General features: G+C 37.9%; 2 protein-coding genes across 5 annotated transcripts in view; one reads left to right on the top strand and one right to left on the bottom strand.

Annotated features, from left to right (window-relative positions):
• Window positions 1–16,057, bottom strand: part of Fam13a (family with sequence similarity 13 member A) — a 344,751-nt gene extending 328,694 nt beyond the window's left edge. For 2 of the 4 annotated variants that reach the window (XM_047567597.1, XM_047567595.1), the window contains exon 1: window positions 15,818–16,057. The gene's annotated coding sequence lies outside the window, so the exon portion shown is untranslated. Of the gene's footprint in view, window positions 1–1,003; window positions 1,111–11,964; window positions 12,111–15,817 lie in introns of all 4 variants that reach the window. The other 2 variants (XM_047567594.1, XM_047567596.1) reach the window with 2 other exon arrangements.
• A 298-nt stretch (window positions 16,058–16,355) lies between these two features.
• On the top strand, window positions 16,356–20,363 carry Tigd2 (tigger transposable element derived 2). Its single transcript, XM_047566656.1, is given in 3 exon segments — window positions 16,356–16,671; window positions 16,849–18,434; window positions 18,436–20,363. Coding segments are annotated over 2 exon segments (1,581 nt in total). The 5' UTR covers window positions 16,356–16,671; window positions 16,849–17,741; the 3' UTR covers window positions 19,324–20,363.
• Window positions 20,364–26,376: the final 6,013 nt, after the last annotated feature.

The following is a 26,376-nucleotide window of genomic DNA, read 5'->3' as shown; positions in this document are numbered from 1 at the left end:
GAGGCTGGCTTTGAACTTGTGATCTTCCTGTCTCAACCTCATAAACTGCTGGGATTACAGGCATGCATCACCATGCCCCAACTCCAGTGGACTTTTAACGAATACTGTCCTAAAAGCCTTACAACTCATATGTGTTTTAATATGCTAGGCTAAAAAGCACTGGTAGGAAGGATTGAGCAGACACTATTGTAGGATTCCTCTGCATTAATGTGGCAGTAACTATTTAATAACGACATTTCACAATATGTAGCTACTACAGACAAACTGCTGCTAAATATTTATTTTATAATATAACAATGTTTATTTCCCTTCATTAGAGTATAACAAAACTCCTAGAGGCAATGCAATTAGCTACTGCCACTTGTGATGAATCAATTTCCTAGTCACTTACATCAAGGAGTACCAAACTATACAAAAGAAGGGGAGTTCCTTAAACCAAATTAAAAAAAAAATTAAGGGAAGGAAAGAAGGCTGGCTGGCAGGCAGGTATGTTAAAGACCCAGTAATGTACGTGAAAGATTCATCAGAGAACACTATCTAAAACCTACCTCTTCTGTGACCATGGAATTGATAAATGAACTATAATCACCCACTGGGTAAAAAATAGAAACTTATGAACAAACAAGATCTGTGCAAAATTAACTTCTGTGTTGGTATTGTTTAAGCATGTAAGCCTGTTTGTTTCTTTTTAACACCCATGGAAACAAAACTATCAATTGAAATGAGAAAAATTTAAAAGTCCAGTTAGCTTTGAAATGGGATTTAATAATCCCAGAAATTCCTCCTAACCACAACAATCATGTAATCAGTCCAACAATTTCAGCACACTGTTGATAGGGACTTTCCAAGTTGTTAACTAACTCTCTATTATATCCTCAAGGAAAAGAACAAAATGTACAAGATAAGGGAAGGAGGAAAAAAAGCCCAGAAATTAGGAAACACAAATAACAAAGCACAAGAGAGAAACATTGCAACCTGAGAAGCAGAGGTCATTAATACCTACCACCACTTTTCAGAAGGGAGATGTCAGGGCTCAGGTACATCCAGAGACACAATAAATGCACAGAGGGCAGAACTGGACTGCTGTCTCTATTTTAGGGGTTTTCTACCCTATGTGGAACAAAGAATAGGGTATATTTCAAAAATATTTCTGCAATGATGACTGTTTAAAGATTGTCATATCCACAATTTATATCTTTACCATCCCCTTCAGATACTATTAAAAAATCTGCCCAAAACACTATGTATGTAATAAACTGATTCTAAATTAAAGTGCAGGAAGAAAATACATACCTGTTTTGGAATAACAAAATGAGAATTTCAATAGACAATCTTGAGTTGGTTTAGTGAATCTCCTTATAATTATAATGACACACATAAAACTCTCTTGCAAACACTGTACAATATTGTTATGTGTGTATAAACTAGGCCTTTCCCACTATGTTTGTCTTTTAGCTAATCTCCTTTCCAAATATCCTTTTCTTGGGAGGTTGAGAGAATGAGTATTCCCTTCCTGTCCAAAGATCTGGGAAATAACAAATCTAGCTAGTATTTGCTTATTATTAATTGCTTATTATTGGGCATTGTGCAAAGTAATTTATACATACTATTTTCTTTTATTCTTACAACATCCATATAAAATCAGTATAATTTTTTTTCTCATTTTCCAGATACAAAAGGTTTTACATAAGCAGCCCAAGGTCCATAGCTAGTAGGTGGCAGTCAGAAGTACAAATCAAAGCCTGTGTTTCCACAACCTATAAGGTATATCACTAAGATGCACTGACTGTTGAATCTCTAATTTTACTGTTTATCATAACTACTTCCAACAACAGTTGAGATAACTATAATATAGAGTTACCATTAAAACAAAAATAATATAGAACCCAATGAATAATAAAAGTAGTATGAGATAGAAATTAATTTGTCATAGGAAAAAACCCAAAATTAAGCTTGTGCAGGCCAATGCCAAAATGGATAGGTCTAGTTCCTGTGTCAGATAAAACAAAGTAAAATTCCATATGGAAATATTTCCTGACAGTAAATAAAACCAGCACTTATCACATGAATCCTTAAGTCAGGTGACCAAGTAAGTATATCATGGGCAGTTTCTTCAATATCAGTTGGGCTAAATGCAGAGATACTCCTCAGAAAATTATTTCTTGTACTTCACTTTAACATGGTAATAATAGGACACAAATATTTTAAAAAGGGGCAAAGGATCTAAATAGACATTTCTCCAAAATATGCAAGTGGTTAGCACATGAAATAATAATGTTCAATATCATTAACTATTAGAAACCTGAACATCAAAACAAAAATGAGATACTACATTATAATCACTAGGATGGCTATAATTTTCACAATAAATGTTTATGGGAATGTAGAGAAATGGGAACCATCATATACAGTTTGCAAAAATGTAAAATGCAACTAGCTGCTTTAGAAAAATAATTCCTCAAAAGGTTAAACATAGAGGCTGGGGATGTTTCTTAGTGATAGTACACGTACTTAGCCTGCACGAGGCTCTCAGTACAAAGATTCCCAGCACAGAAAAACAAAAACAACAAAACCAAGAACAATAACAAAAAGGTCAAACACAGTTCTCATATGATCCAGAAATGCCAATTCCAGTTTTACACTCAAGAGAAATGAAAATATATGTCCACACAACAACCTGTACAGGCATGTCCAAAGTCAAACAGTGGAAACCAACGCAAATGCTTGTCAATGGCATTAAGGGTAAATAAAATGTGGTATATCCATAGAATGGGATGTTATTTGGAGTAAAAGGAATGACATATGGATAAGTGCTACAACGTGCAGAACCCTGAAAGCAGTGTGCTAAGTCAATGTAGGCAGACACAAAGGACATTACGTGAAGGACATGATCCCATGTACAGGAAAGGTATTAACTAGAGGCAGTAGGTTATGGTCAAGGGCTGAGTTGGGGAAAAGTTGGCTTTAAGGAGCAAGTACTAATGGCATAGGGTTTATTTCTGAAGGAAGAAATACTGAAGAAAAGCTGTCTAAAATTGACTGATTGAAGTTGAGTTTGAGATACATAATCATGAGACATTGAAGCGATTATTTTGATATTAAGCATTAAGCCAAATGTTAACCATCGACTTCCTCAAGCATTAGAGAATCTAATGGTAGAATTACATCATCATACATCTACCCAGATGAACTTGGGATAGTTTCTAACCTGATGAGTTAAACTATCAATGATTAATATTTGAACTGTATTTCATTGTGGATCTTCTGAAAAATGTGTGGGAAGCTATGAGCAAGGTAGGCATGGTATTACCCTGTAGAACCTAAATAATTTCATAAGACTATCAACACCAGAGGAGAACTCTCCACAGTTATGGTAAAACAAGACAAACAAGATCACTCCATAATCTTGCCTCAGTATAAATTTAATGGGGTCGGGGGAGAGAGGAAAATACTGTGTAACCATACAAATAACCAACCTCACAGTTGGCAGGAATCACTACTGATTCTTATGAATGAATGAGCTCTAGCCTCTCTGTTCCCCTACCTTCCTAAATATAAATTAGGACACTCAATACCCAAATTGCCCCTGATTTCTTTTTTTTTTTTACAGCACCCAATCTAAGATGGATTTTTTTTTTTTTCTCTGAGACAGGTTCTCAAAAGTCTTGCTAAATTGCTGAAGCTGGTCTTGATTGCTATGTTTCAGTCCTCCTGCTTCAGTCTTCCAAAGTGCTGGGATTATAAGCATGTGCCATCATGGATCTCTCAGACACATGTTTCTTGAACCTTTCCTAAAGTCATCTTAAGCCAAGTTCAAATTCCATAATTAACTCCTTCTAATTCCCTCTTAATGAGACATCCATTGTTTTCCAAGGTTTGGCTATCTCTGTAGCCGATTTGGCTACAGATATATTTCTTTTTTTTTTTTTATTGTAAACAAATGGGATACATGTTGTTTCTCTGTTTGTACATGGAGTAAAGGCATACCATTTGTGTAATCATAAATTTACATAGGGTAATGTTGTTTGATTCATTCTGTTATTTTTCCCTTCCCCCCCATGGCTCCCACCCTTCTTTTCCCTCTATACAGTCCTTCCTTCCTCCATTCTTGCCACCCTCCCTAACCCTAACCCTAAACCTAACACTAACCCTAACACTAACCCCTCCCACCCCCCATTATGTGTCATCATCCACTTATCAGAGAGATCATTCGTCCTTTGGTTTTTTGAGATTGGCTTATCTCACTTAGCATGATATTCCTAATTTCATCCATTTGCCTGGAAATGCCATAATTTTATCATTCTTTATGGCAGAGTAATATTCCATTGTATATATATGTCACAGTTTCTGTATCCATTCATCAACTGAAGGACATCTAGGTTGGTTCCACAATCTGGCTATTGTGAATTGAGCAGCTATGAACATTGATGTGGCTGTATCTCTGTAGTATGCTGATTTTAAGTCCTTTGGGTGTAGGCCAAGGAGTGGGATAGCTGGGTCAAATGGTGGTTCCATTCCAAGCTTTCTGAGGAATCTCCATACTGCTTTCCAGAGTGGCTGCACTAATTTGCAATCCCACCAACAATGTATGAGTGTACCTTTTTCCCCACATCCTCGCCAACACCTATTGTTGCTTGTGTTCTTGATAATTGCCATTCTAATTGGGGTGAGATGGAATCTTAGGGTAGTTTTGATTTGCATTTCTCTTACTACTAGAGATGTTGAACATTTTTTCATATGTTTGTTGATTGCTTGTAGATCGTCTTCTGTGAAGTGTCTTTTCATTTCCTTAGCCCATTTGTTGATTGGATTATTTGTATTCTTGGTGTAGAGTTTTTTGAGTTCTTTATATATTCTGGAAATTAGTGCTCTACCTGAAGTATGAATGGCAAAGATTTTCTCCCACTCTCTGTAGGCTCTCTCTTCACATTACTGATAGTTTCCTTTGCTGAGAGAAAGCTATTTAGTTTGAATCTATCCCAGTTGTTGATTCTTGCTTTTATTTCTTGTGCTATGGGAGTCCTGTTAAGGAAGTCTGATCCTAAGCCGACATGTTGAAGATCTGGACCTACTTTTTCTTCTGTAAGATGCAGGGTCTCTGGTCTGATTCTGAGATTCTTTATCCATTTTGAGTTGAGTTTTGTGCAGGGTGAGAGATAGGGCTTTAATTTCATTCTGTTGCATATGGATTTCCAGTTTTCCCAGCACCATTTGTTGAAGAGGCTATCTTTTCTCCATTGCATATTTTTGGCTCCTTTGTCTAATATGAGAAAATTATATTTATTTGGGTTTGTGTCCATGTCCTCTATTCTGTACCATTGATCTACCTGTCTATTTTGGTACCAATACCATGCCGTTTTTGTTACTATTGCTTTGTAGTAGAGTTGAAGATCTGACATTGCAATACCCCCTAATTCACTCTTTCTGCTAAGGATTGCTTTAGCTAATCTGGGTTTCTTATTCTTCCAGATGAATTTCATGATTGCTTGCTCTATTTCTCTAAGGTACATCATTGGGATTTTAATTGGAATTGCATTGAATCTGTATAGCACTTTTGGTAGTATGGCCATTTTGACAATATTAATTCTGCCTATCCAAGAACATGGGAGATCTTTCCACCTTCTAAGATTTTCTTTAATTTCTTTCTTTAGTGTTCTGTAGTTCTCATTGTAGAGGTCTTTCATCTCTTTTGTGAGATTGATTCCCAAGTATTTTATTTTTTTTGAGGCTATTGTGAATGGGGTAGTTTTCCTAACTTCTCTTTCTGAAGATTCATCACTTACGTATAAAAATGCATTGGATTTATGAGCATTGATCTTGTATCCTGCTACTTTACTGAATTCACTTATGAGTTCTAAAAGTTTTCTGGTGGAATTTCCGGGTTCCTCTAAACATAAAAGCATGATATCAGCAAATAGGGATAGTTTGAGTTCTTCTTTTCCTATTCGTATCCCTTTAATTTCTTTGGTCTGTCTGATTGCTCTGGCTAGAGTTTCAAGGACGATATTGAATAGAAGTGGTGAAAGAGGGCATCCCTGCCTTGTTCCAGCTTTTAGGGGGAATGCTTTCAGTTTTTCACCATTTATAATGATATTGGCAATGGGCTTAGCATAGATGGCCTTTACAATGTTAAGGAACGTTCCCACTATCCCTATTTTTTCTAGTGTTTTGAGCATGAAGAGATGCTGTATTTTATTGAATGCTTTTTCTGCATCTATCAAAATAATTATGTGATTCTTAACTTTAAGTCTGTTGATATGGTGAATGACATTTATTGATTTCCTGATGTTGAACCAACCTTGCATCCCTGAGATAAAACCCACTTGATTGTGGTGCACTATCTTTTTAATATATTTTTGTATGAATTTGCTAAAATTTTGTTGAGAATTTTTACATCAATGTTCATTATGGATATTTGTCTGAAATTTTCTTTCCTCGATGTGTCTCTGTCTGGTTTAGGTATCAGGGTGATATTGGCTTCATAGAATGAGTTTGGGAGGGTTCCCTCCTCTTCCATTTCATTGAACACTTTGAGGAGTATTGGAATGAGCTCTTCTTTAAAGGTTTTGTAGAACTCGGCTGAGAACCCATCTGGTCCCGGACTTTTCTTTGTTGGTAGGCTTTTGATGACCTCTTCTACTTCATTGCTTGAAATTGATTTATTTAAGTTGTGTATGTCCTCCTGGTTCAGTTTAGGTAATTCATATGTCTCTAAATTTGTTGATGTCTTCGAAGTTTTCTGTTTCGTTGGAGTATAGATTTTCAAAATAGCTTCTAATTATGTTTTGTATTTCACTCGTGTCTATAGTGATATTTCCTTGTTCATTCCAAATTTTAGTAATTTTTCTCTCTCCTCTTTGTTAGTGTGGCTAAGGGTTTATCAATTTTGTTTATTTTTTCAAAGAACCAACTCTTTATTTTGTTAATTGTTTCGATTGTTTCTTTTGTTTCAATTTCGTTGATTTCAGCTCTGAGTTTAACTATTTCCTGTCTTCTACTACTTTTGGTGTTGGTCTGCTCTTCTTTTTCTAGGGCTTTGAGCTGTAGTGTTAAGTTGTTTATTTGTTGATTTTTCCTTCTTTCGTTGAATGCGCTCCATGAAATAAATTTTCCTCTAAGTACTGCTTTCATAGTGTCCCAGAGATTTTTATGTGATGTTTCTTTGTTCTCGTTTACTTCTAAGAATTTTTTTATTTCCCTCCTGATGTCTTCTATTATCCATTCATCATATAATAACGTATTATTTAATCTCCAGGTATTGGAGAAGTTCCTGTTGTTTATTCTGTCATTTATTTCTAATTTCAATCCATTATGATCTGATAGAATACAAGGTAGGGGGCTGAGAGATAGCTCAGTCGGTAGAGTGCTTGCCTTGCAAGCATAGGCCCTGGGTTCGATCCCCAGCACCTCAAAAAAAAAAAAAGAATACAAGGTAGTGTCTCCATCTTCTTGTATTTGCTAACAGTAGCTTTGTGGCATAAAATATGGTCTATTTTAGAGAAGGATCCATGTGCTGCTGAGAAGAAAGTGTATTCGTTCTTTGTTGGATGGTATATTCTATATATGTCCATTAAGTCTAAATTGTTGATTGTGTTATTGAGATCTATGGTTTCTTTAATTTTTGTTTGGAAGATCTACCCAGTGGTAAGAGAGGTGTGTTAAAGTCACCTAGTTTTATTGTGTTGTGGTCTATTTGATTTCTGGAATTGAGAAGGATTTGTTTGCCATACATGGATGAGTCAATGTTCGGGGCATAGATATTTATGATTGTTATGTCTTGCTGATTTATGCTTCCCTGAAGTAGTATGTAATGTTCTTCTTTATCCCTTCTGACTAGTTTTGGCTTGAAGTCCACATTACCTGAAATGAGGATGGATACTCCAGCTTCTTTGCTGTGTCTGTGTGCATGGTATTTTTTTCCCATCCTTTCACCTTTAGTCTGTGGGTATCTCTTTCTATGAGATGAGTCTCTTGCAGGCAGCATATTGTTGGATTTTTCTTTTTAATCCAATCTGCCAGTCTATGTCTTTTGATTGATGAGTTCAGGCCATTAATATTCAGGGTTATTATTTTGATATGATTTGTATTCCCAGTCATTTGACTCATTTTTGTTTTTTGACATGATTTGGTTTCTCCTTTATTTGTCTATTCCTTTAGGCTAGTTCCTCCAGTTGCTGATTTGCATCGTTGTTTTTCATCTCTTCCTCATGGAATATTTTGCTGAGAATGTTCTGTAATGCCGGCTTTCTTTTTGTAAATTCTTTTAGCTTTTGTTTATCATGGAAGGATTTTATTTCGTCATCAAATCTGAAAGTAAGTTTGGCTGGGTATAGGATTCTTGGTTGGCATCCGTTTTCTTTCAGGGCTTGGTAAATGTTGTTCCAGGCCCTTCGACCTTTTAGCTTTTAGGGTCTAGGTTGAAAAATCTGCTGATATCCGTATTGGTTTCCCCCTGAATGTAATTTGATTCTTTTCTCTCGCGGCCTTTAAAATTCTGTCTTTATATTGTATGTTAGGTATTTTCATAATAATGTGCCTTGGTGTGGGTCTGTTGTAATTTTGTATATTTGGAGTCCTATAAGCCTCTTGTACCTGGTTTTCCATTTCTTTCTTCAGATCTGGGAAATTTTCTGATATTATTTCATTGAATAGATTGTTCATTCCTTTGGTTTGCTTCTCTAAGCCTTCCTGAATCCCGATAATTCTTAAATTTGACCTTTTCATGATATCCCATAATTCTTGTAGATTCTGTTCATGATTTCTTATCATCTTCTCTGTTTAGTCAATTTTGTTTTCAAGATTAAATATATTGTCTCAATGTCTGAGGTTCTGTCTTCCAGGTGTTCTATCCTATTGGTTGTGCTTTCTATGGAGTTTTTAACTTGGTTTATTGTTTCCTTCATTTCAAGGATTTCTGTTTTTTTTTTTTTTTTTTTTCAGTATCTTAACTCTTTATTGAAATGATCTCTTACTTCGTGTATTTGCTCTTTTAAGTGTTGATTGGTACGATCATTTAATGCCTGCATTTGCTCTTTCATCTCCTCCTTTGCTTCCCTGATTGTTTTAATTATGTACATTCTGAACTCCCTTTCTGACATTTCTTCTGCTGTGTCTTTGGGTTTTATTGATATAGTATCTAGGTTTGTTTGGGACATTTTCTTCCCTTGTTTTCTCATATTGGTCAGATATTGGTGGGCCTCTGAGATATTGCAGATTTCCTCTATTGGCTTATGGTGTCCCTGTAGATTTCTAGTATATCACCTTCCAGCCTTCAGTAGCCTGAAGTCTTGGAGGAACTTGATAATGAAGTGCTTCCGAAGAAAGCTCCCCCTAGCCCGCTACTGGGTCCAGGGCTGGGGGCTGGTTCTGGGTGGAAATCCTCTCACTGGGCGGTCCTACTCCTAGAAGCTGACTATAGATAGGGCCTGCCCTGGCCTGAGGGAGCCGGGCTGCTCAGGGAAAGCCTCTCCCTGTTCTGCCTTGGTCCCGGAAAGCCTCTCCCTGTCCTGCCTTGGTCCCAGAAGCTGCCTGTGGGCCGGGGCCTGCCGCTGGGTTCAGGGCTTGGGGTTGGCTCTGTGCGGAAAAGCTCTCACTGGGCGGGCCTGCTCCAAGAAGGTGGCTGTTGTTCGAGCCTGCCGCTGGAGAGAGCAGGGCTGCTTGGGGAAGACTCCTGCTGTCCTGCCCTGCTCCGAGAAGCTGCCCCTGTCCAGGCCTGCCACCCGGGCCCAGCTTCACCCGGTGGGAGAGACTCACCCTGCAGCTCTATGTTGGTCTGAGTCTCTCAATACCTCCCCTTCTTGAATCCTGAGTTCTGGAATGATGGGAGATGCAGTCACCCTCTAGTCCACCATCTTGGATCTCTCCAGATATATTTCTTGTGGTATTTGGTTCATGAGAATCCACGATAATTATATTATTGGTAAGGGCACGTATAAGTTGTTTGTATGTTTTTGCTATGGTTTGGATGTTGAATGTCCATGAAATGCCCAGTGTTAAAGCCTTGTTCCTCAGGGTTGCATACTGGGAAGACCTGTGGACGTGTAGGAGGTGGAGTCCTTAGGTCGTTGACAGTGTGTCATTGACAGAAACTGTGGTCCACTGGTCCTCCCTCTCTACTTCCTGGTTTGAGATGTAGAGTCTACTCTGTCCTGTGCTCAGCATGATGTGTCACTATTACTAGAGGCCTAAAACAATAGTGCTGCCCAATCTTGGGCCTGAGCTTCCAAAACTATGAGCCAAATAAACCTTCACTTTTTCATAAGCATCCTGTTTCTGGTATTTCATTATAGTGATAGAAAGCTGGTTGATACAGCCTCATGTTCTCATTTATATTTTTTAAGCATGTATACATATATAGTTACATGGGTATAAGAAAGACAATGGATACACACTAAAATGTTAAGAGTAGTTATCTCTAAATGTTGATACAATTATTTCCCTTTTTGTTTCAGTATTTCATATTTTTCTTCAAAGATGATGTACAATTTTATAAAAATGATGGGTTGGGGGAAGAAGATCTCTCACCCAAAAGAATACATTATGAAAAAGGAATCTCAGACTCAAACGATTGTCAATAACCTAAGGCTTTCAAATTCAGGAATATTATAATCACTTGAGATGTTTGTTGAAAATAGAGATTCCTGGAATTCACACTTGGAGTGAGTTCCAGCAATCTATATGTGGGACCTCATGTGATTCTGACCAATGAGGTCTGAGCAGTAATCTTGAGACATGTGGCTTTTGGGACAATTACTGAGAAAGGAGAAAGATTCCCCAGGTTAAAGAAACCTAATAAGTTCAAAAGCACGCAGTGGTATGTGCTGAGGAGAGGGAGAATGAATGGTCTGAGGTACAGTGGGCTTCAGTTAACCTGACTGACCAACCTGACAGAGCTGAGGGTTGCTCAGGAGAATAGCTGGAACCTGGGCAGATTTGGGAAGGTAAGGTGGGCATCTCACTCAAGTGTCCCACCCACATTTCTGACATCAATCAGTCAATTCAAAGTTTCTTTGACTTATATCAAAATGTTTTTCAGGAAGCAAGTACAAATTTTATTTAAACATTTCCACAAGCAATTTTCATTTTTTGATCTCCCTAAATCTTTCCTATCATTCTAGGAACACATTCTCTCACCTTCGTCTAAACTACCAGTCACCTGAAAACCACCAACCAATGAGAAAACAAAATTAAGTTTAAAATTCCCTACTGGGCATCTATATAACTCAAGAACTTAAAAATTCTTTTGCAACAAATGAAAAAGGAGACACAATACAGCAAAACCTATCAGCAAAAGCCGTACTAAGAGACAAGTTTACAGCAGTCAATGCCTATATCAAAAAAGCAGAGGTCTCAAATAAATACACTGCTATGTCTCAAGGAACCAGAAAACAGGAGTACTAAACCCCAAATTGGAAGGAAATAAATAATAAAGATTTAAGTAAAACAAAAGAAATAGAGATTAAAAAACAAAACGAAACAAACAAAAACCAAAAGATCAATGAAACAAAGAGCTCATTCTTCCAAAAGATAAAGAAAAAATTGACAAATTCATAGCTAGAATAAGAAAAAGGACACTCAAATAAAATCAAAGATGAAATGGGAGGGCTTGCAACTCATTCCACAGAAATACAAAGGATCATTGGAGATTATGATGAGAAGCTAATACTAACCAATCTGATGATCTAGAAGAAAAAGGGACACATTCCTGGAAATATACACCATGACAATATAGAATCATGAAGAAAAAGGAAACCTGAATAGATTACAAGGAATGAGATTATTCAGTAATAAAAAGTCTCCCATTAATGAATCAGATGACTTCACTGCTGAATTATGACAAACATTTAAAGAAAAACTAGATAGGAAAAGGAAAGACAGGGGAATGAATCAGACATAACTTTCCTATGTGTGTGTGTGTGTGTGTGTGTGTGTGTGTGTGTATGAATATACCACAGTGAATCTCACCTCTGTGTACATCCACTAGAAATGAATTAAAACAAGCAAACAGACTGCTGGGCATGGTGGTGCATGCCTGTAATCCCAGTGGCTCAGAGGCTGAAGCTGGAGGATCATGAGTTCAAAGGAAACAATGGCCAGAGTGAAGATACAACCTACAGAATAGAGAAAATATTTGCAAACTATGCATCTGTCAAGACATTAATATTCACAATACATAAGGAATTTTTAAAACTCAATGGTAAAAAACAACCCAACTTAAAATAGGTAGTAGACCTAAATACATATTTCTCAAAAGAAGATATACAGTCAGGAGTGGTGGCACATGCCTATAATCCCAGTGACTCAGGAGGTAGAGGCAGGAGGATCACAAGTGAAAAGCTAGCCTCAGCAATTTAGCGAGGCCCTAAGCAACCTAGTGAGACTCTGTCTCAAAATGAAAATAAAAAGGGCTGGGCATATGACTCTATGTGGTTAAGCACCCCTGGGTTCAAATTCTGGAATCCCAAAACAAAACAAAACAAAACAAAACAATATGCAAATGGCCAACAGGTATATGAAAAAAAAAATCTTCAATATCACTAATCATCATGGAAATGTCAATCAAATACTAAAGATAATAAGTACTGTTGGGGATGTGAAAAGAAGGGCAAACTTGTACTCTCTTGGTGAAAATATTTAGTACAGTCATTAGGAAAAACTGTATGAAAGTTTCTCAAAAAAAAAAAAAAAAAAAAAAAAAAAACCGAACTACCATATGATCTAGCAATCCCCCCTCTGAATACATACCAAAGAAAATAAGAGAATCTGTACTCTCACGTTCATTGTAGCACTATTCACAATAGCCAAGAAATGTCTGTCAATTGATTAATGAATAAAGAAAATGTGGTACATAATGAGATGCTTTTCAACTATAAAAAAGAAAAAAAACCCTGTCAGATGCAACAACATGGATGGAACCAAAGATCATTATGTTAAGTAAAATATGCCAGGCATAAAAAGCAAGTCCCATAAGATCTCACACATAGGTGGGAAAAAGTTGATCTCAAAGAAGTTGATTGCAGAATGGTGGCTTACCAGAAGATGGAGAAAACAGGTGGGAGGAAGAGATGGGGAAAGGTTAATCAGTGAGTATTAAGTTACAGTTATATGGAAATCAGAAGTTCTGGTGTGCTATTGCACAGTGAGGTGACTATAAATAATTATGTACTATGTATCTTAAAAAACTAAAGGAAAGGATTTTGAATGTTTTCACCATAAAGAAATAATAGGGGCTGGTGTATGGCTCAGTGGTACAGCACTTGCTTAGCATGTGCAAAGTCATCTGGATTTGATCCCCAGCACTGGAGGAGGGGAGAAGAAAGAAATAACAAATGTTTGAGGAGAGAAATATAGTTAACTTGAATTAAACATTGTACAATATACACATGTATTGAACTATCACATGGTACCCCATTAACATGTCCAATTTTTGTTTTCATGTATTAGTTAAAAATAAATTGAAATTAAAAAAGAATTAAAGAATTCACTATCTTTCAAAATCATTAAATTATCAACTTTTTATAAAGGTCTGGGATTTTCTAATGAGTAATGTGACCTTTCACTTGCATCCACAAACTTTCAAATAGAAGTGTTTGTACCTTTAACCATTCAAAAGGATATTTTTATATTAAAAGAGGAATATTAGGGACTTTTGTCTATAATCCAAAGTAAGATAACTTTAGAGTTGAAAGAATACAAATAACAAGCCTTCATTTTACTGATGAGAGCGGTTTCACATCCTGCTCAACGGAAAACACACAGTCTCCAAAAGAAAAATAAATTATATTTTAACTGGAAAATTCCCCTCAATATTATATGTCTCTGAAAACTGATAACAGTAACTTTTTTTAAAACAAGCCACTGAGTTTCAGTAGGCAATAAATATTTTTAGCTACAGAAATATACTATTTGATATTAAATAGGTTAAATACACATGGAACATTAGTATCATGATAAAAAATTTCATGTTTTTATCTTTAAGTTATTAGAGTAGTAATTTGGTATCATGGAACAAAAATTTCCCAATACACGGGATCGGTGATAAAGGAAATGGAAAAAAATGCAATCCCTTAAAATTAAGAATTTATTCTAACTAGAGATATCTTATTCCATTACAAATCTGTTTTTCATGAAGAATACCAGGATAAAGACTCCATATAATGTATGTGCATTGATATATCTCAGCAGAAAATTTAAACCTTATGAGAAATATAAGCCTGTTAAATTCTGTGCATTTGGACAAACATACTATGATGTGTATCCATCACTACAGTGTCATACAGAGTATTTTTACCACCCAGAGAATCCATTCTTAACATTCCCATGTTAGTGCCCCTCACTCTAACATTAAGTTGATCACAATTAGCAACCTATCTCCCTAGAAAAAGGAGAAAGTTTACAGCTGAAACTTTAAAGACACAGCTGCCTTAGATAAGGTCATATTACAAGTCTGCTAAAGACAATTGCTTTAAGTGAAGTGGTGTTGGAGGTTGGGCGGGGACCAAGAGATGTGGGTTGTATCCAGATTGGAACGTAACACAAGGCGGAAAAAAAGGGAACAGCTCTAAGTCCAAAACATCAGCAAGCTGGAGAATTTAGGAGAAATAGAGACACGCATGTGATATCTGGAAGAAAATTAAACCCTAGAGATAGTGGGGCATGGGGATAAAAGGCAGGATTCATTTTTATTTAAATATCATAGGACAGAGTGACCCTAGTAGGCTGGAGGGTGAGGGGAATGCCAGGCAGCTGACATCTGCTTGCTTGCTGCCTCATTTCCACATGATTGGCAGTCTGTAAGTCAGCACTCTTATGAGGAATGATCAGATCAAAGTCTTTCACGCTCCTTACAAACAGCAAGGAAAAAGAAAAGTTTTTAAAATGACATAAAACTACTATAAAGTTAGACTTTTACCCCAAAAGGAGAACTGCCAGAAAGGGGATGGTGGTTGGAAACTAAGTGGGAACGGGGATGGGGAAGAGGGGGTCGAGAGGCAAGTCTACCTTCGGGAAAAGCAGATATTTATCAGAAGTCACTTACAGCCTCACATCCTAAATCAGAAGACCAGTGATTTTTCTATCACTCTAGACAGTCTAAGGCTGTGATTCTGAAGAAGGCAATTGCGCAGTTTTGGCGTGGGAGTCAAATGAAAGCCTGGGAATCAACATCTCTTTTCTGCAGTATGAATGCTCAGTTGAATTTCTGTCTCTGAGTTAGAAAATTCTAGCAACAATGTTGCCTCGTCAAATATATGTCGAGATACTACGTTACTTTGTGTTAACGCAGATGCTCAGATGTTAAAAAAATAATAATAAAACTCAACAGAAGACTCTTCCACTTTCACACTATTTTACCTGGGGTCGGGGGCAGGGAGGCTGCGTTTCCACCATAAACAGGTGCTGCAGGATGAAGGTGCAGCCGCTCCCACTCCAGGGAAGCGTTCTGACGACGCTGCAGGTATCTCCGTTGGAAACACTAAATCCAACCTTTATCCAAATGCAATTCCCTGACTACAACTGAGACGTAGTGGGCGTAAAGGAGCTGCAGTAAATTCACGCCGGTGCGTCCCACAGGTTAACGCGTGTACCGGGTGCTGCCAGTTCTAAGGGTCCGTCTCCACAGGGACAGACTTAAATCTTTGGGTATCAGCCAGAGAAAGGACAGGACAACCAGCTCGAGCGCTGCCCGCTGCTCTCCATCCACCCTGGCTTGTTTGATTGGGTGTTGCAGAGTAAGAGCCCCAGATCTTCTCCCGAATCCTGTTCCCACCCGGAGTCAGCGACCTGACCTCAGCCAGCAGCCGCGTCGCTCTCTCCTTACCTTGCCTCATGCATGATGCTGGCTTCTTCTCGTCTGGTCCGAACGGGCAGCCAGCGGGGTGGGTGGGCTCGCGGCTCCCTACAGGGGCCTCTGGGAGGCGCAGGTATTGGCGCTGCCTCGGGAGGGCGGCAGCAGAGGCTGTTTGTAAACACTCTCCACGTGCGCTCGCCCTGCCCCATTCACAGCACTTCCCTGCGCCCGGTGATGCGTCGCTTTCCTACTCATTCGCCAAGGGTGCGAGTTTCATTCCCGCTGCGGGAGCAGGAAGCCTCGCCCTCAGAGCCCCACCACTGGGAGAAGTGCCAAGACAGGACGAGCTTGTACCGCCCCCTGCTGGCCAGCCAAGCAGCCTGCAACCCGAAACGACCGGGCCATTAGCCGAACCCACGCGGCGTCCGAGTCCCGCCCCACCTCCCGCCCGCTCGCGGAGTCCCCGCCCCGGGCCGCGCGCGCTCGCCCGCCAGGCCCCACCCCTCGCCGACACACGTTCCTGCGGGGGCGCGCGCGTGCTCCCTAATCCCCCGCCTTCCGGCTCCGGCCCCGACGCTGGCTCCGCTCTGCTGCCGCCGCGCCACCAGTGTCAGCCTCCCTCGGGAGACTCCATTTGCTCTCAGTGCGATCTGGCCACCGTGCAGGCAGGCGGAGAGCGATGCCCGCAGCCGGCGAGCTGGCGTCCTCTGCGCCAAGCGGCCGCTCACTGGCTGGCAGGCTACGGCGGTGACACCCTGGTCGCCCGCGTCCAGGCAGAATCCGGGCTCCCTCCCGGGAGGAAAGACGTCCCGCGCTCCGGAGCTCGCGCGGCGGGGAGAGGCCCTGGCTAACACTGCTTCTCTCTGACCTCTTAATTTCAGGAGGTAGGCTACTGAGGTCCCTCTCGGTCACCCTAGATAATGCCTAAAAGCATTATTTGTCGTATTTAGCCATCACATTGATAGGAGGCGGTAATTTTCTCAACATAGTTGCAGGGTAGGTGTGGGTAATGCCACAGAACCCGGTACTGAAAAAAGAATGTTCTTGGTATTTTCCTTTAGGTTTCAGAGGCTCCGAGTACCTATACAGCCCTCACAGGAACTACTTCTGTTGGCCCATGGAGGATCATCTCTCACCAGGACTGTTGTAACATCTTCACCGAGCTTTCCACTCCATAGCTTTACCTTGGGTCCTGATTTCTAACCATGAAGTTTTTTGACGCTTTCTTTAATCACGTGACATCATCTCTTGCCCCAAAATTTCCCTTTCCAGTAGCAAAGTACATTAGGTGTAAGTTTGCGTTGAGTTAAAGTACAGAGTTTTCTGCTTGTCCACTTGCACCTCATTTGCACCTCTCACTTCTGTCCAGCTCACCTTAACTTGCTACGATTTTCATAAGCACTCACCTGTGTAACCTATAGCAATGCTTGCCTAGAAGAGATAGCATCCCTTGCAGTTTATTGCCCTATTAAGACAACACTGCAAGGAAATGAGTTTTCCCTTTGTATTTTCCTGTATGTCAAGTTTGCAAGTCCTATCTTGACTTTATTTTCTTGCACATTTCCCAAAACACTGCAACCGGAGTCTTAGTGGCTTTAGCGAAGAACCTTCCCTGTAATGATGGCAACTGTTACCTGTGCAAGAGGACTGTTGTAGAGACCTTGTTATTGTAACCTTGGTTCAATATCTAACCTCCAGTAAGGTTGCAGTTCATGAAAAGTCCTCAAAGTAAGAGGAAGATAGAAGATAGGGTTGGAACTTTTCTTACGTAGGAAGTTTGTTTTAAAATGCAAATGAAGAGAGTCCTGTGGACTTTTTCTGAAAATTGGCCATCACAGTAGGTCCTCATGGCAGAGGAGAGATCTTAATGCTCCATATTCTAATCTTTTTGTATTCAAATCTAAGTTGTTCATTATCTTGTTCCAGTAATCACCTTAAACATTAGACACTTAAAATGTTAGGGAAACGTAAGCGTGTGGTATTGACAATTAAGGACAAGCTTGACATCATTAAGAAACTTGAAGAAGGTATCTCTTTCAAAAAACTTTCTGTGGTGTATGGAATTGGTGAATCCACAGTTCGTGATATTAAAAAGAACAAAGAAAGGATTATAAACTATGCAAACAATTCAGATCCTACAAGTGGGGTATCCAAACGTAAATCTATGAAGTCATCAACATATGAGGAACTGGATAGAGTTATGATAGAGTGGTTTAACCAACAGAAAACAGATGGGATTCCAGTGTCAGGAACCATTTGTGCAAAACAAGCCAAGTTCTTTTTTGATGCTTTAGGGATGGAAGGTGATTTTAATGCATCATCTGGCTGGCTAACTCGATTTAAGCAGCGCCATGGTATTCCAAAGGCTGCTGGGAAGGGAACAAAATTAAAAGGAGATGAAACTGCTGCCAGTGAATTTTGTGGTAACTTTCAGGAATTTGTTGAGAGAGAGAATCTACTACCAGAGCAAGTTTATGGTGCTGATCAAACTGGATTGTTCTGGAAATGTCTCCCATCAAGGACATTAGCTCTTGACTCTGAGCAAAGTACTTCTGAGTATAGGTCTAGCAGAGAGAGAATCATTATTATGTGTTGTGCGAATGCCACAGGTTTACACAAACTTAATCTTTGTGTTGTGGGGAAAGCAAAAAAAACCCCGTGCATTCAAAGGAACTGATCTTTCAAACCTTCCTGTAACTTACTTCAGTCAAAAAGGTGCATGGATAGAACAGTCTGTTTTCAAACAGTGGTTTGAGAAATATTTTGTGCCACAGGTGCAGAAGCATTTGAAATCCAAGGGGCTTCTCGAAAAAGCAGTGCTTCTCTTAGATTTCCCCCCAGTACATCCAAATGAAGAACTATTGAGTTCAGATGATGGCAGAATAATTGTGAAATATTTGCCACCAAATGTCACAAGTCTAATTCAACCAATGAGCCAGGGAGTTTTAGCCACAGTAAAAAGATACTACCGGGCAGGACTTCTCCAGAAATACATGGATGAAGGAATTGACCCCAAAATGTTTTGGAAGAATTTGACAGTGTTGGATGCAATTTATGAAGTATCAAGAGCTTGGAACATGATTAAATCAAGTACCATAACCAAAGCATGGAAAAAACTTTTTCCTGGCAATGAAGAAAATTCAGTCATGAACATTGATGAAGGAGCCATTTTAGCAGCTAACTTGGCAACAGTTTTACAGAACACAGAAGACTGTGAACATGTTGACATTGAAAATATCGATCAATGGTTTGACTCTCGGAGTAATGACTCAAGCTGTCAGGTGCTAACTGACAGTGAAGGTGCTGAGGACCAGGCCAAGCCTGTGGAGCAAAAGCCTTTCAATAAGACTAAAAAAGCAGAACTGAACCCAGAGAAACTTATTAGCCATAAGGCTGCACTTGAATGGACTGAAAATTTACTGGATTATCTAGAACAACAAGACGACATGCTTCTGTCTGATAAGTTGGTATTACGGAGGCTTCGGACCATAATAAGAAGGAAACAGAAAATTCAAAATAGCAAAAGTCATTCATAATGCTGTTAAGTGTTTCAGTGTGTTTGCATCTTTGTGACTTATTGATCTGCAGTGAATCTTACTTTGTTTGAAGTGCTGTGGATTCTGAGGCCAAATACCTTTTATAAATAATTTTAGGATTAGATGCCATTTTTGATTCCTTAAATTACAGTTCTTTAATGTTGATTTTAATAATTAAGCATTGACCTGTAACTTGTCTGTCTACTGATTCTAATCTGTATTATACTAATTAGATCATAAGGTACCTAAGTTCAGGGATCTTGTGTCTGTTTTGTGCCTGAATTTCAATGTGTCTAATAAAGGTCCATGCACACTATAGGCACATAATAAATCTTACTTAAATTGAATTTTTATGACTTTCTCTGAATTTTTGTTTCTAAATTGAAATATGGTAGGCATAAGTTTCTGTTTTTGCTGCTGAAAACTCTGCAAAGACTGTGTTAGAAACTCAGGGTGGTGGTGCATACCTGCAATCCATAGGCTGAGGTAGGAGGATTGTAAGTTCAAGGTCAACCTCAGCAACTAGCAAAGACCCTATCTCAAAAACGCAAACTGAGCAAGCATTTGGCTCAGTAGTAGAGCAGTTGCCTGTCATGCACAAATCCCTGGGTTCATTCCCAGAACCAGGGGAAAAAAATTGGACCTGACTGCTGAGAACTGAAGGATAGTAGTCCCAAGTCTTAAAATAAGGCATTCCTGTACTAGCAATATTTGGGCAATCAGCAATTCAAATTGACCATCTCTGAGTATAGTGAAGGAAAATCTAAGGTTAAAATGACCCTGGGAAAAGGGTTTGCATTTCACTTTTATTCCATTTGACAATAGAGTTGTGGAAAGAATGCCCATGCTGTTCTAAGAAATATATTTTAGTTTCCAAACCATTGTGATCAGAAGAGATAAGGGTTAAGTTTCATGATATGTCGTTTTGATTCTTTACAGATTGATCAGTAGCTTTTCTTTTTACTAAGCTATTTGACATTAATGTAAGACTTTAAGTGGACCATTGCTTTCATATAGCATATTTTTCTGGGACATACTCAGAATATAAGTGTGTGTATATGTGTGTGTGAGTGTATATATATATAAATTATATATGTAATATAAATATTTATATATATATAATTGTGGAGCAGCATCTGTATGGTAGACTAATTAAGAAGGACTTGAGAGAGCCACTCCAGAAAGAACATGGGCTACTGTGTGACCATAGGCAAGTTATCTAACTACTCCCTGCCCTTGTATAAGATAGGGATATTATCTGTCTCAAAGAGGGCTTGTGAGGAGTAAATGAGTTAATATCTGTGAGGTATGCAGGCATGTTTAAGACATCTTAGATTAATTATAGGAAATGGAAATAGAATTGTAATTTCTTTGCTCTAGACTATTAATATATTGCTAATAAAATAAGTAGATATTAATTTTGTTTATAAAAGAAAAATTTTTCTTTTTGGTTTTTAAATAAAAAGAATGTCCAAATTTGAGCTTAATATATACTTTACAAGAGATCATAGGAATACCTAAAATATGATTCTTATGGTTTATCTTAAACATGTTCATTAATAGCAAATGCCATAACCATATATGTTCTTTTAATAAAAGAGAATAATAATAATAAAAAACTATACGAATATTGGCACAATTCACTGAAGCAATAAAATACCTTTAAAGTAGGTAAGAATAAGACAGTGGGAAGTAGGATGCTTGAAATAGTTTATCAAACTAATACAGAAACAAAATCAGAGCAAAAGAAATACCACAGGAGGCTGGTTATAGTAATCAGGTCCAGCCATTGACAGCAAGATTCCTTGTGATTTGATTTGAGGGGATAGTAGAGACCCATCCGACAATTTCTTCTTTCATGAGTCTATCATTAGCTCAGAATTCTGCCTTTTGAGCTGAGACTTTGGGTTCTAGAATGACTTTTCCAGAAGACTTCTAAGAATCCTCTTTCTTTGGGAGAATTCATGGGTCACCTTCCTCAGTCTACACAGTTTCACCTACCTGATAGACTTGAGAAAATGGCTGAGGTCCGAGGTTAATTGAGCTTCCCCAAGAAGGGCAAAAATTGATAATGGTCATGACCTACATTTGAATACTGCTTTCTACTTTTTTACAGTGCTTTTTACTATTAAAAACTTCTCAAACTTCTTCAGTCATGACATTGAAATGGCCTAATCTTGTATTTTTATTATAAATGCTAATGTGACCTGCGCATTCTGATTCCATAAATCATTGTAATATAAAAATCTTTTCCCCCTTCCAGATAATGTAATATATTAGATTCTGTAGAAAGACACAAGGTGGTTATCTTGGTTAGCCACACACTGCATATAGATACCCTGGGCTGAAAAGCACAGACATATAGGCTTTTGTGATTTTGTGTGCCTTAGAGAAAACATGCACAAATTCTAATTGGTAACTATTTATAAAAATGCATATTTTTTTAGGACACTTGAAAGACAAAACAGACCAAATGGGGAAAGTGGTAACTAAGAGCTTCCTTTTTAAAATTGATAATGGAAATATTTAGCATTTCATAATTCATCCTCAGAGTAATGCAGTGGTTTATTGCAATAAAGTTGGCAGAATTCAAATTGGTAGCCATGATCAATTTGAGCAGAATTATAGTATTATAAATAGCTATTGTTCTGTGATTCATTTTGCTTTTAGTTTACTTCACACTGAGCCACACAGTCACTTCATGTTGAGTTTTCTGAGTTTAGGAAAAATGCTGTGTACTAAGTGGCACGACTTATATGTAGCAGAACGCAGAACTACCCAAACCACAGACTCAGAGACACCTGCCTACTGTTCTGTGACTGGAGCCACACAGCCATAGTACTAGAAACCAAATTGAGGGCCTGAATGCCTAACAGCCCTATTCAGGAGGCTTGTGTCGACTTTTTACCTTACTATTTTCACAAATTTGACCATTTCCTAGATATATACTTTATATCTTAAACAGTAATGTCTACAAAGTCACAGGTCTTGCTTGTGTGTCAGTTGTGGTCTTTTCTGTTCAAATTAAAGTGAGTATAAAAACAATTGTTTACAAAAAATTCTTGCCTGTCTATAACCTAAAATTAGCTTGCATACCTCATCTGCATACATTGAGAAATGGTAGCCAAAAAGAAGTAAGAGGTGGTTTAAGTCCAATGCATTTGGAGGGCAAACACCAGCTTCTCTGCTCTGGGTAAAACTTGGCAGATTCTGGACCTCTTTTGACCTCAGTTTCTTTCTGTATAAAAAGATAGAAGGTTAAATGGACACTCCAGGCATTCATAGATACCAGCTATTAAGCAACATCATAGATGTTTGTTGGTCTCCTGGCTTGGCTTGCAGAGTGAGTCACAACTTTCTCACATGGTGACTGTACAGACCTCCAGGGGTCTTAGCACCCCTGTTTAGGTTCAAGGCACAGACCCATCTCTGGGAATGCTGGTTGAGGTGTATGTATCGGCAGGAAAGCAAAACTGAGTTCTCTGTCACCTAGGACTATGGTGTATACTGTTAATCACCACAGAAGCCCATAAGTAAAAAACAAAGCAGGAAGAACCAACTGTAGCCACAGTTTGGGATAACAGGGTTCAAGAAGACATGTGTTTTTCCACACAGTATTAGGTCTACTTCTAAGATGATAGCTCATGTGCTGTAAAGAAGAAACACAAATTGCCTATGCAAATGCCAAGGGAGGGACTGGGGTTGTGACTCAGTGGTAGAGCACTTGCCTAACGTGTGAGGCACTGGATTCAATTCTCAGCTCCATATATAAATAAATGAATAAAATAAAGGTCTATCAACATCTAAAAATATTTTTTTAAAAAAATGCCAAGGGAAAACTGAAGGAGCAGGTTTAATGCAGACATGAAGCAGCACCAGCATCTGCAGCACTGGTCACCATGGAATGGATGAGTCCAGGGGCCACAGGGTCTGGTTTGCCCAGCATCTGCCAGTATCTGCCTAGTTTATACCTGTCATCCCAGAGTAAGTGTTACAGTACTCCTTTTACCTTCAGGTATGCCAGATTAGAAGAAAATTAGATGGTTTCCCTATCAATGAGGAAAATAAAGAACAGAGAATGTAGGTGATATGCCCAAGGTCATAGAGTCACTGGGGTCCAAGAAGGAAGTAGAACTTGAGGCAATGTGGCCTACTGGTTGAAGGCATGGCTCCCTCCACATGTGCCTCCAAGGAATGAACTGTGTTCCCAATCCTACTTCACCTCATGGCCCAGCATGGTACCTGCTTCATTAATACAGGTGGGGAGTTCCTCATTGAAAGTTTGTTTCTCCCTGTGGACAAATAGTACACCCAGCCCATGTGCTGAATATCTGCTATGTGTCAAGCAGAAAGCTGGGTGTTCTGCAAATTAACATCTAGTTTTATGATCCTCAAAACCAATCCTATGAAACATAATACCTGTGTCAGAGGGAGCCCTTGAAGGGAGTTGGTAGAGAGCCAACAAACATTTCCATCCAAGACAAACACCGGAGTCTCAGTCACTGGAAGAAGCTGTGGTCCTGTGTCTGTGGGCATTCAGACTGTAGGAACCTGTGAGGCAGTCAGGCAATCAAAACTTCCTCAAAACCCATACGCGTTATTTTTCTGAGGCAAACCAAAGATATATTTCTCAAGGTTCTTGCTGCATTTGATGGTGGATCTTTTATATACATTTGTAATAGATAAAAATAAACCAGATTACAAATTCTTTTTAAAATCTTAAACCATGTACCAAGTTTTTGATTGAAATTGTGTAGGATAAGTTAAACTTAAATTGCATTCTATTAATCAATGTGAGTGTGTTTCTGAAAGCATAGTTATGTTGAAAAAAGTTTTAAAAAGCAAAACAAAACAAAACAATTTTAGCATACAGTAATGTGCTTGGCATGTGTAATTCCAAAGAATGCTGCCATCAGCATTATTACCAGGCAGTCAAACCTTTGTAAATCCACCAGGCTCAGAAAATCTTTGAATAAATCTCCACAGAGACTGACTGTCATAGTCCTCACGAGGGACATCTTTTAAATTCCCTTCTGATCAAAGATCAGGACTGGGTTATAGGGTAGATCTAGCCCTGTCTACACTGATCACTGGGACCACAAACATTCTTTCGGCATAGAAATCCACGCTATTTTCTGTTCTTCTTCAGGACATCCTGGAACTTACTAGCCACAGGCCCATGCCAAGAACACACTTGATTGACATAATTTGGAAAGCTGAAAACAAAGTATTTTAAGTGCATAGTGAAATGTGTAAGGCAAAGTGCCTCCCACTTTTGAGACCAACCTAAAGATTCAATTGAAGCTCCTTTAATGGAACTTTAAGTGTGATTTATGAATATTCCTAGAATTCTGAACACAGTCCTTTGGGGATTTTTATTTTCACAGTAATTCTGTAATGAGATTATCAGCTCTTACTGCTGTAACTGATTCAATCACTGAGGGACATGATATTTTAGAGGTATTTTACAGATATTATAAAAAACAATGGGATTTGGACTATCCAATTTGTTTCCCTTAAGTTACAAGAGGAAAATTGACTGTGAAACTCAGACTCATTAACTTGTGAAGTAACCTCCACCCAAAGCGCTTTTGTTCTCAAGAGGATCTTAACAAGTGGAACTTGTAACAACTAGTTTTTTCAAAGACCAACATAAACAATACCTAATTATTTCCTACATTATAGAATATGTTGACATTCTAGAATTTATTTATAAACACAATTACTGTTAAACCTAAAAATGGACAGAGTTAAAGACAGTTTTTCTCATTTATTGATGCAATCAATGGACAGTTTTTAAAAGTTATCTAAAAGAATAAGTCTTTAAAAATAGTTTTGTTTTTTTTAAATGAGAAATGTGTTTGAGGTCATGTGCAGAAAATTATCTTAAATTTAAGGTAACAACCCAGAATTTTTTAAAAAAATTTCCTTGTTATCTAAAAAAATTAACCCAACTTGAATTCAATAGGAGTTTTGATAATTTATATCATTTAATGCAAACTAACATACTTTAAGCTATTTCAGTATAATAATCACAATAGTATGGTTGTATTTTTAAAAATTTTCTACTGTGGGACTATATGTAGGGATAACATTTCTATTTTCTGTTAACCAGTATTTGGGACCATTTGCCCATTTACTTTAACACTTGGAGGGCTTTGTGTCCCCTCAGTGTATGTATTAATAAAAAATTTCACTTATAGCACATAAAATATTTGAATTATTTTTCTATAAAAATAATATTGATTACTATAAATTTGACTTACCAGATATATTGGAATATAATATACAATATAATAAAAACTCTTCTATCATGAGAACAAATTCCTGTATTTCACATTTTAATATCTGGGAAATTGGGACATTTCATCCAATCAATATCTTGCAAATGACAAAATTTTTACCTTGATATGTGAAGTAATGATGTCTTTTAGATTCTATGAAATGTAAAAAAACTGTAAATCTTGCCTTCCTTTTGAAAATAGAGAAAATCATGATTGTGTACAGAAAATATTTCCATTTAGTAGATTTATGTTAATAAAAGCAACACCATTTGTGTACAGTGAATCAAAATAAAAAAGAATACTATTAAAATTAAAAATAAAAGCAAAATTATATATTACAAATTAATACGCAAAAGTTAGATAACTTCTTTTGAAAAGATAATCTATCTTCAGAAATCTAATTTCATAATTTTATTTACTCACACACTTGCATTGTTTTACTAATTTAGGAGAAAATAATTCTTACAAAAATATTGAAAATGTGTTTTTTAAAGACATGCTGCTTTATTTCTTTTAAATATTAAAAAATAAATTGAGCTAACAAAATGTAGGCAAATAGTGGTTAGATTTGTATATGAATAATCTAGAATTTTTCAGATTGTTTATGAATAGCTTGTTTTTCCCCTTTGTATGTTCCATCCATATGACATACCATGCTGGGGTTTTTTTGTTTGTTTTCCTGCACTTGATTCAGACTTCTTTAGTTTTAACTTAATAACCTTTTCCTGTTCCAGGCTCCCATCCCGGACACCACATTATAGTTGGTCAT

Source organism: Sciurus carolinensis, chromosome 10 (assembly GCF_902686445.1).
Source record: "Sciurus carolinensis chromosome 10, mSciCar1.2, whole genome shotgun sequence".
NCBI classification, from domain to species: Eukaryota; Metazoa; Chordata; class Mammalia; order Rodentia; family Sciuridae; genus Sciurus; species Sciurus carolinensis.
Note: the sequence above shows the minus strand (reverse complement) of the source record. Positions and strands in the feature narration are given on the sequence as shown.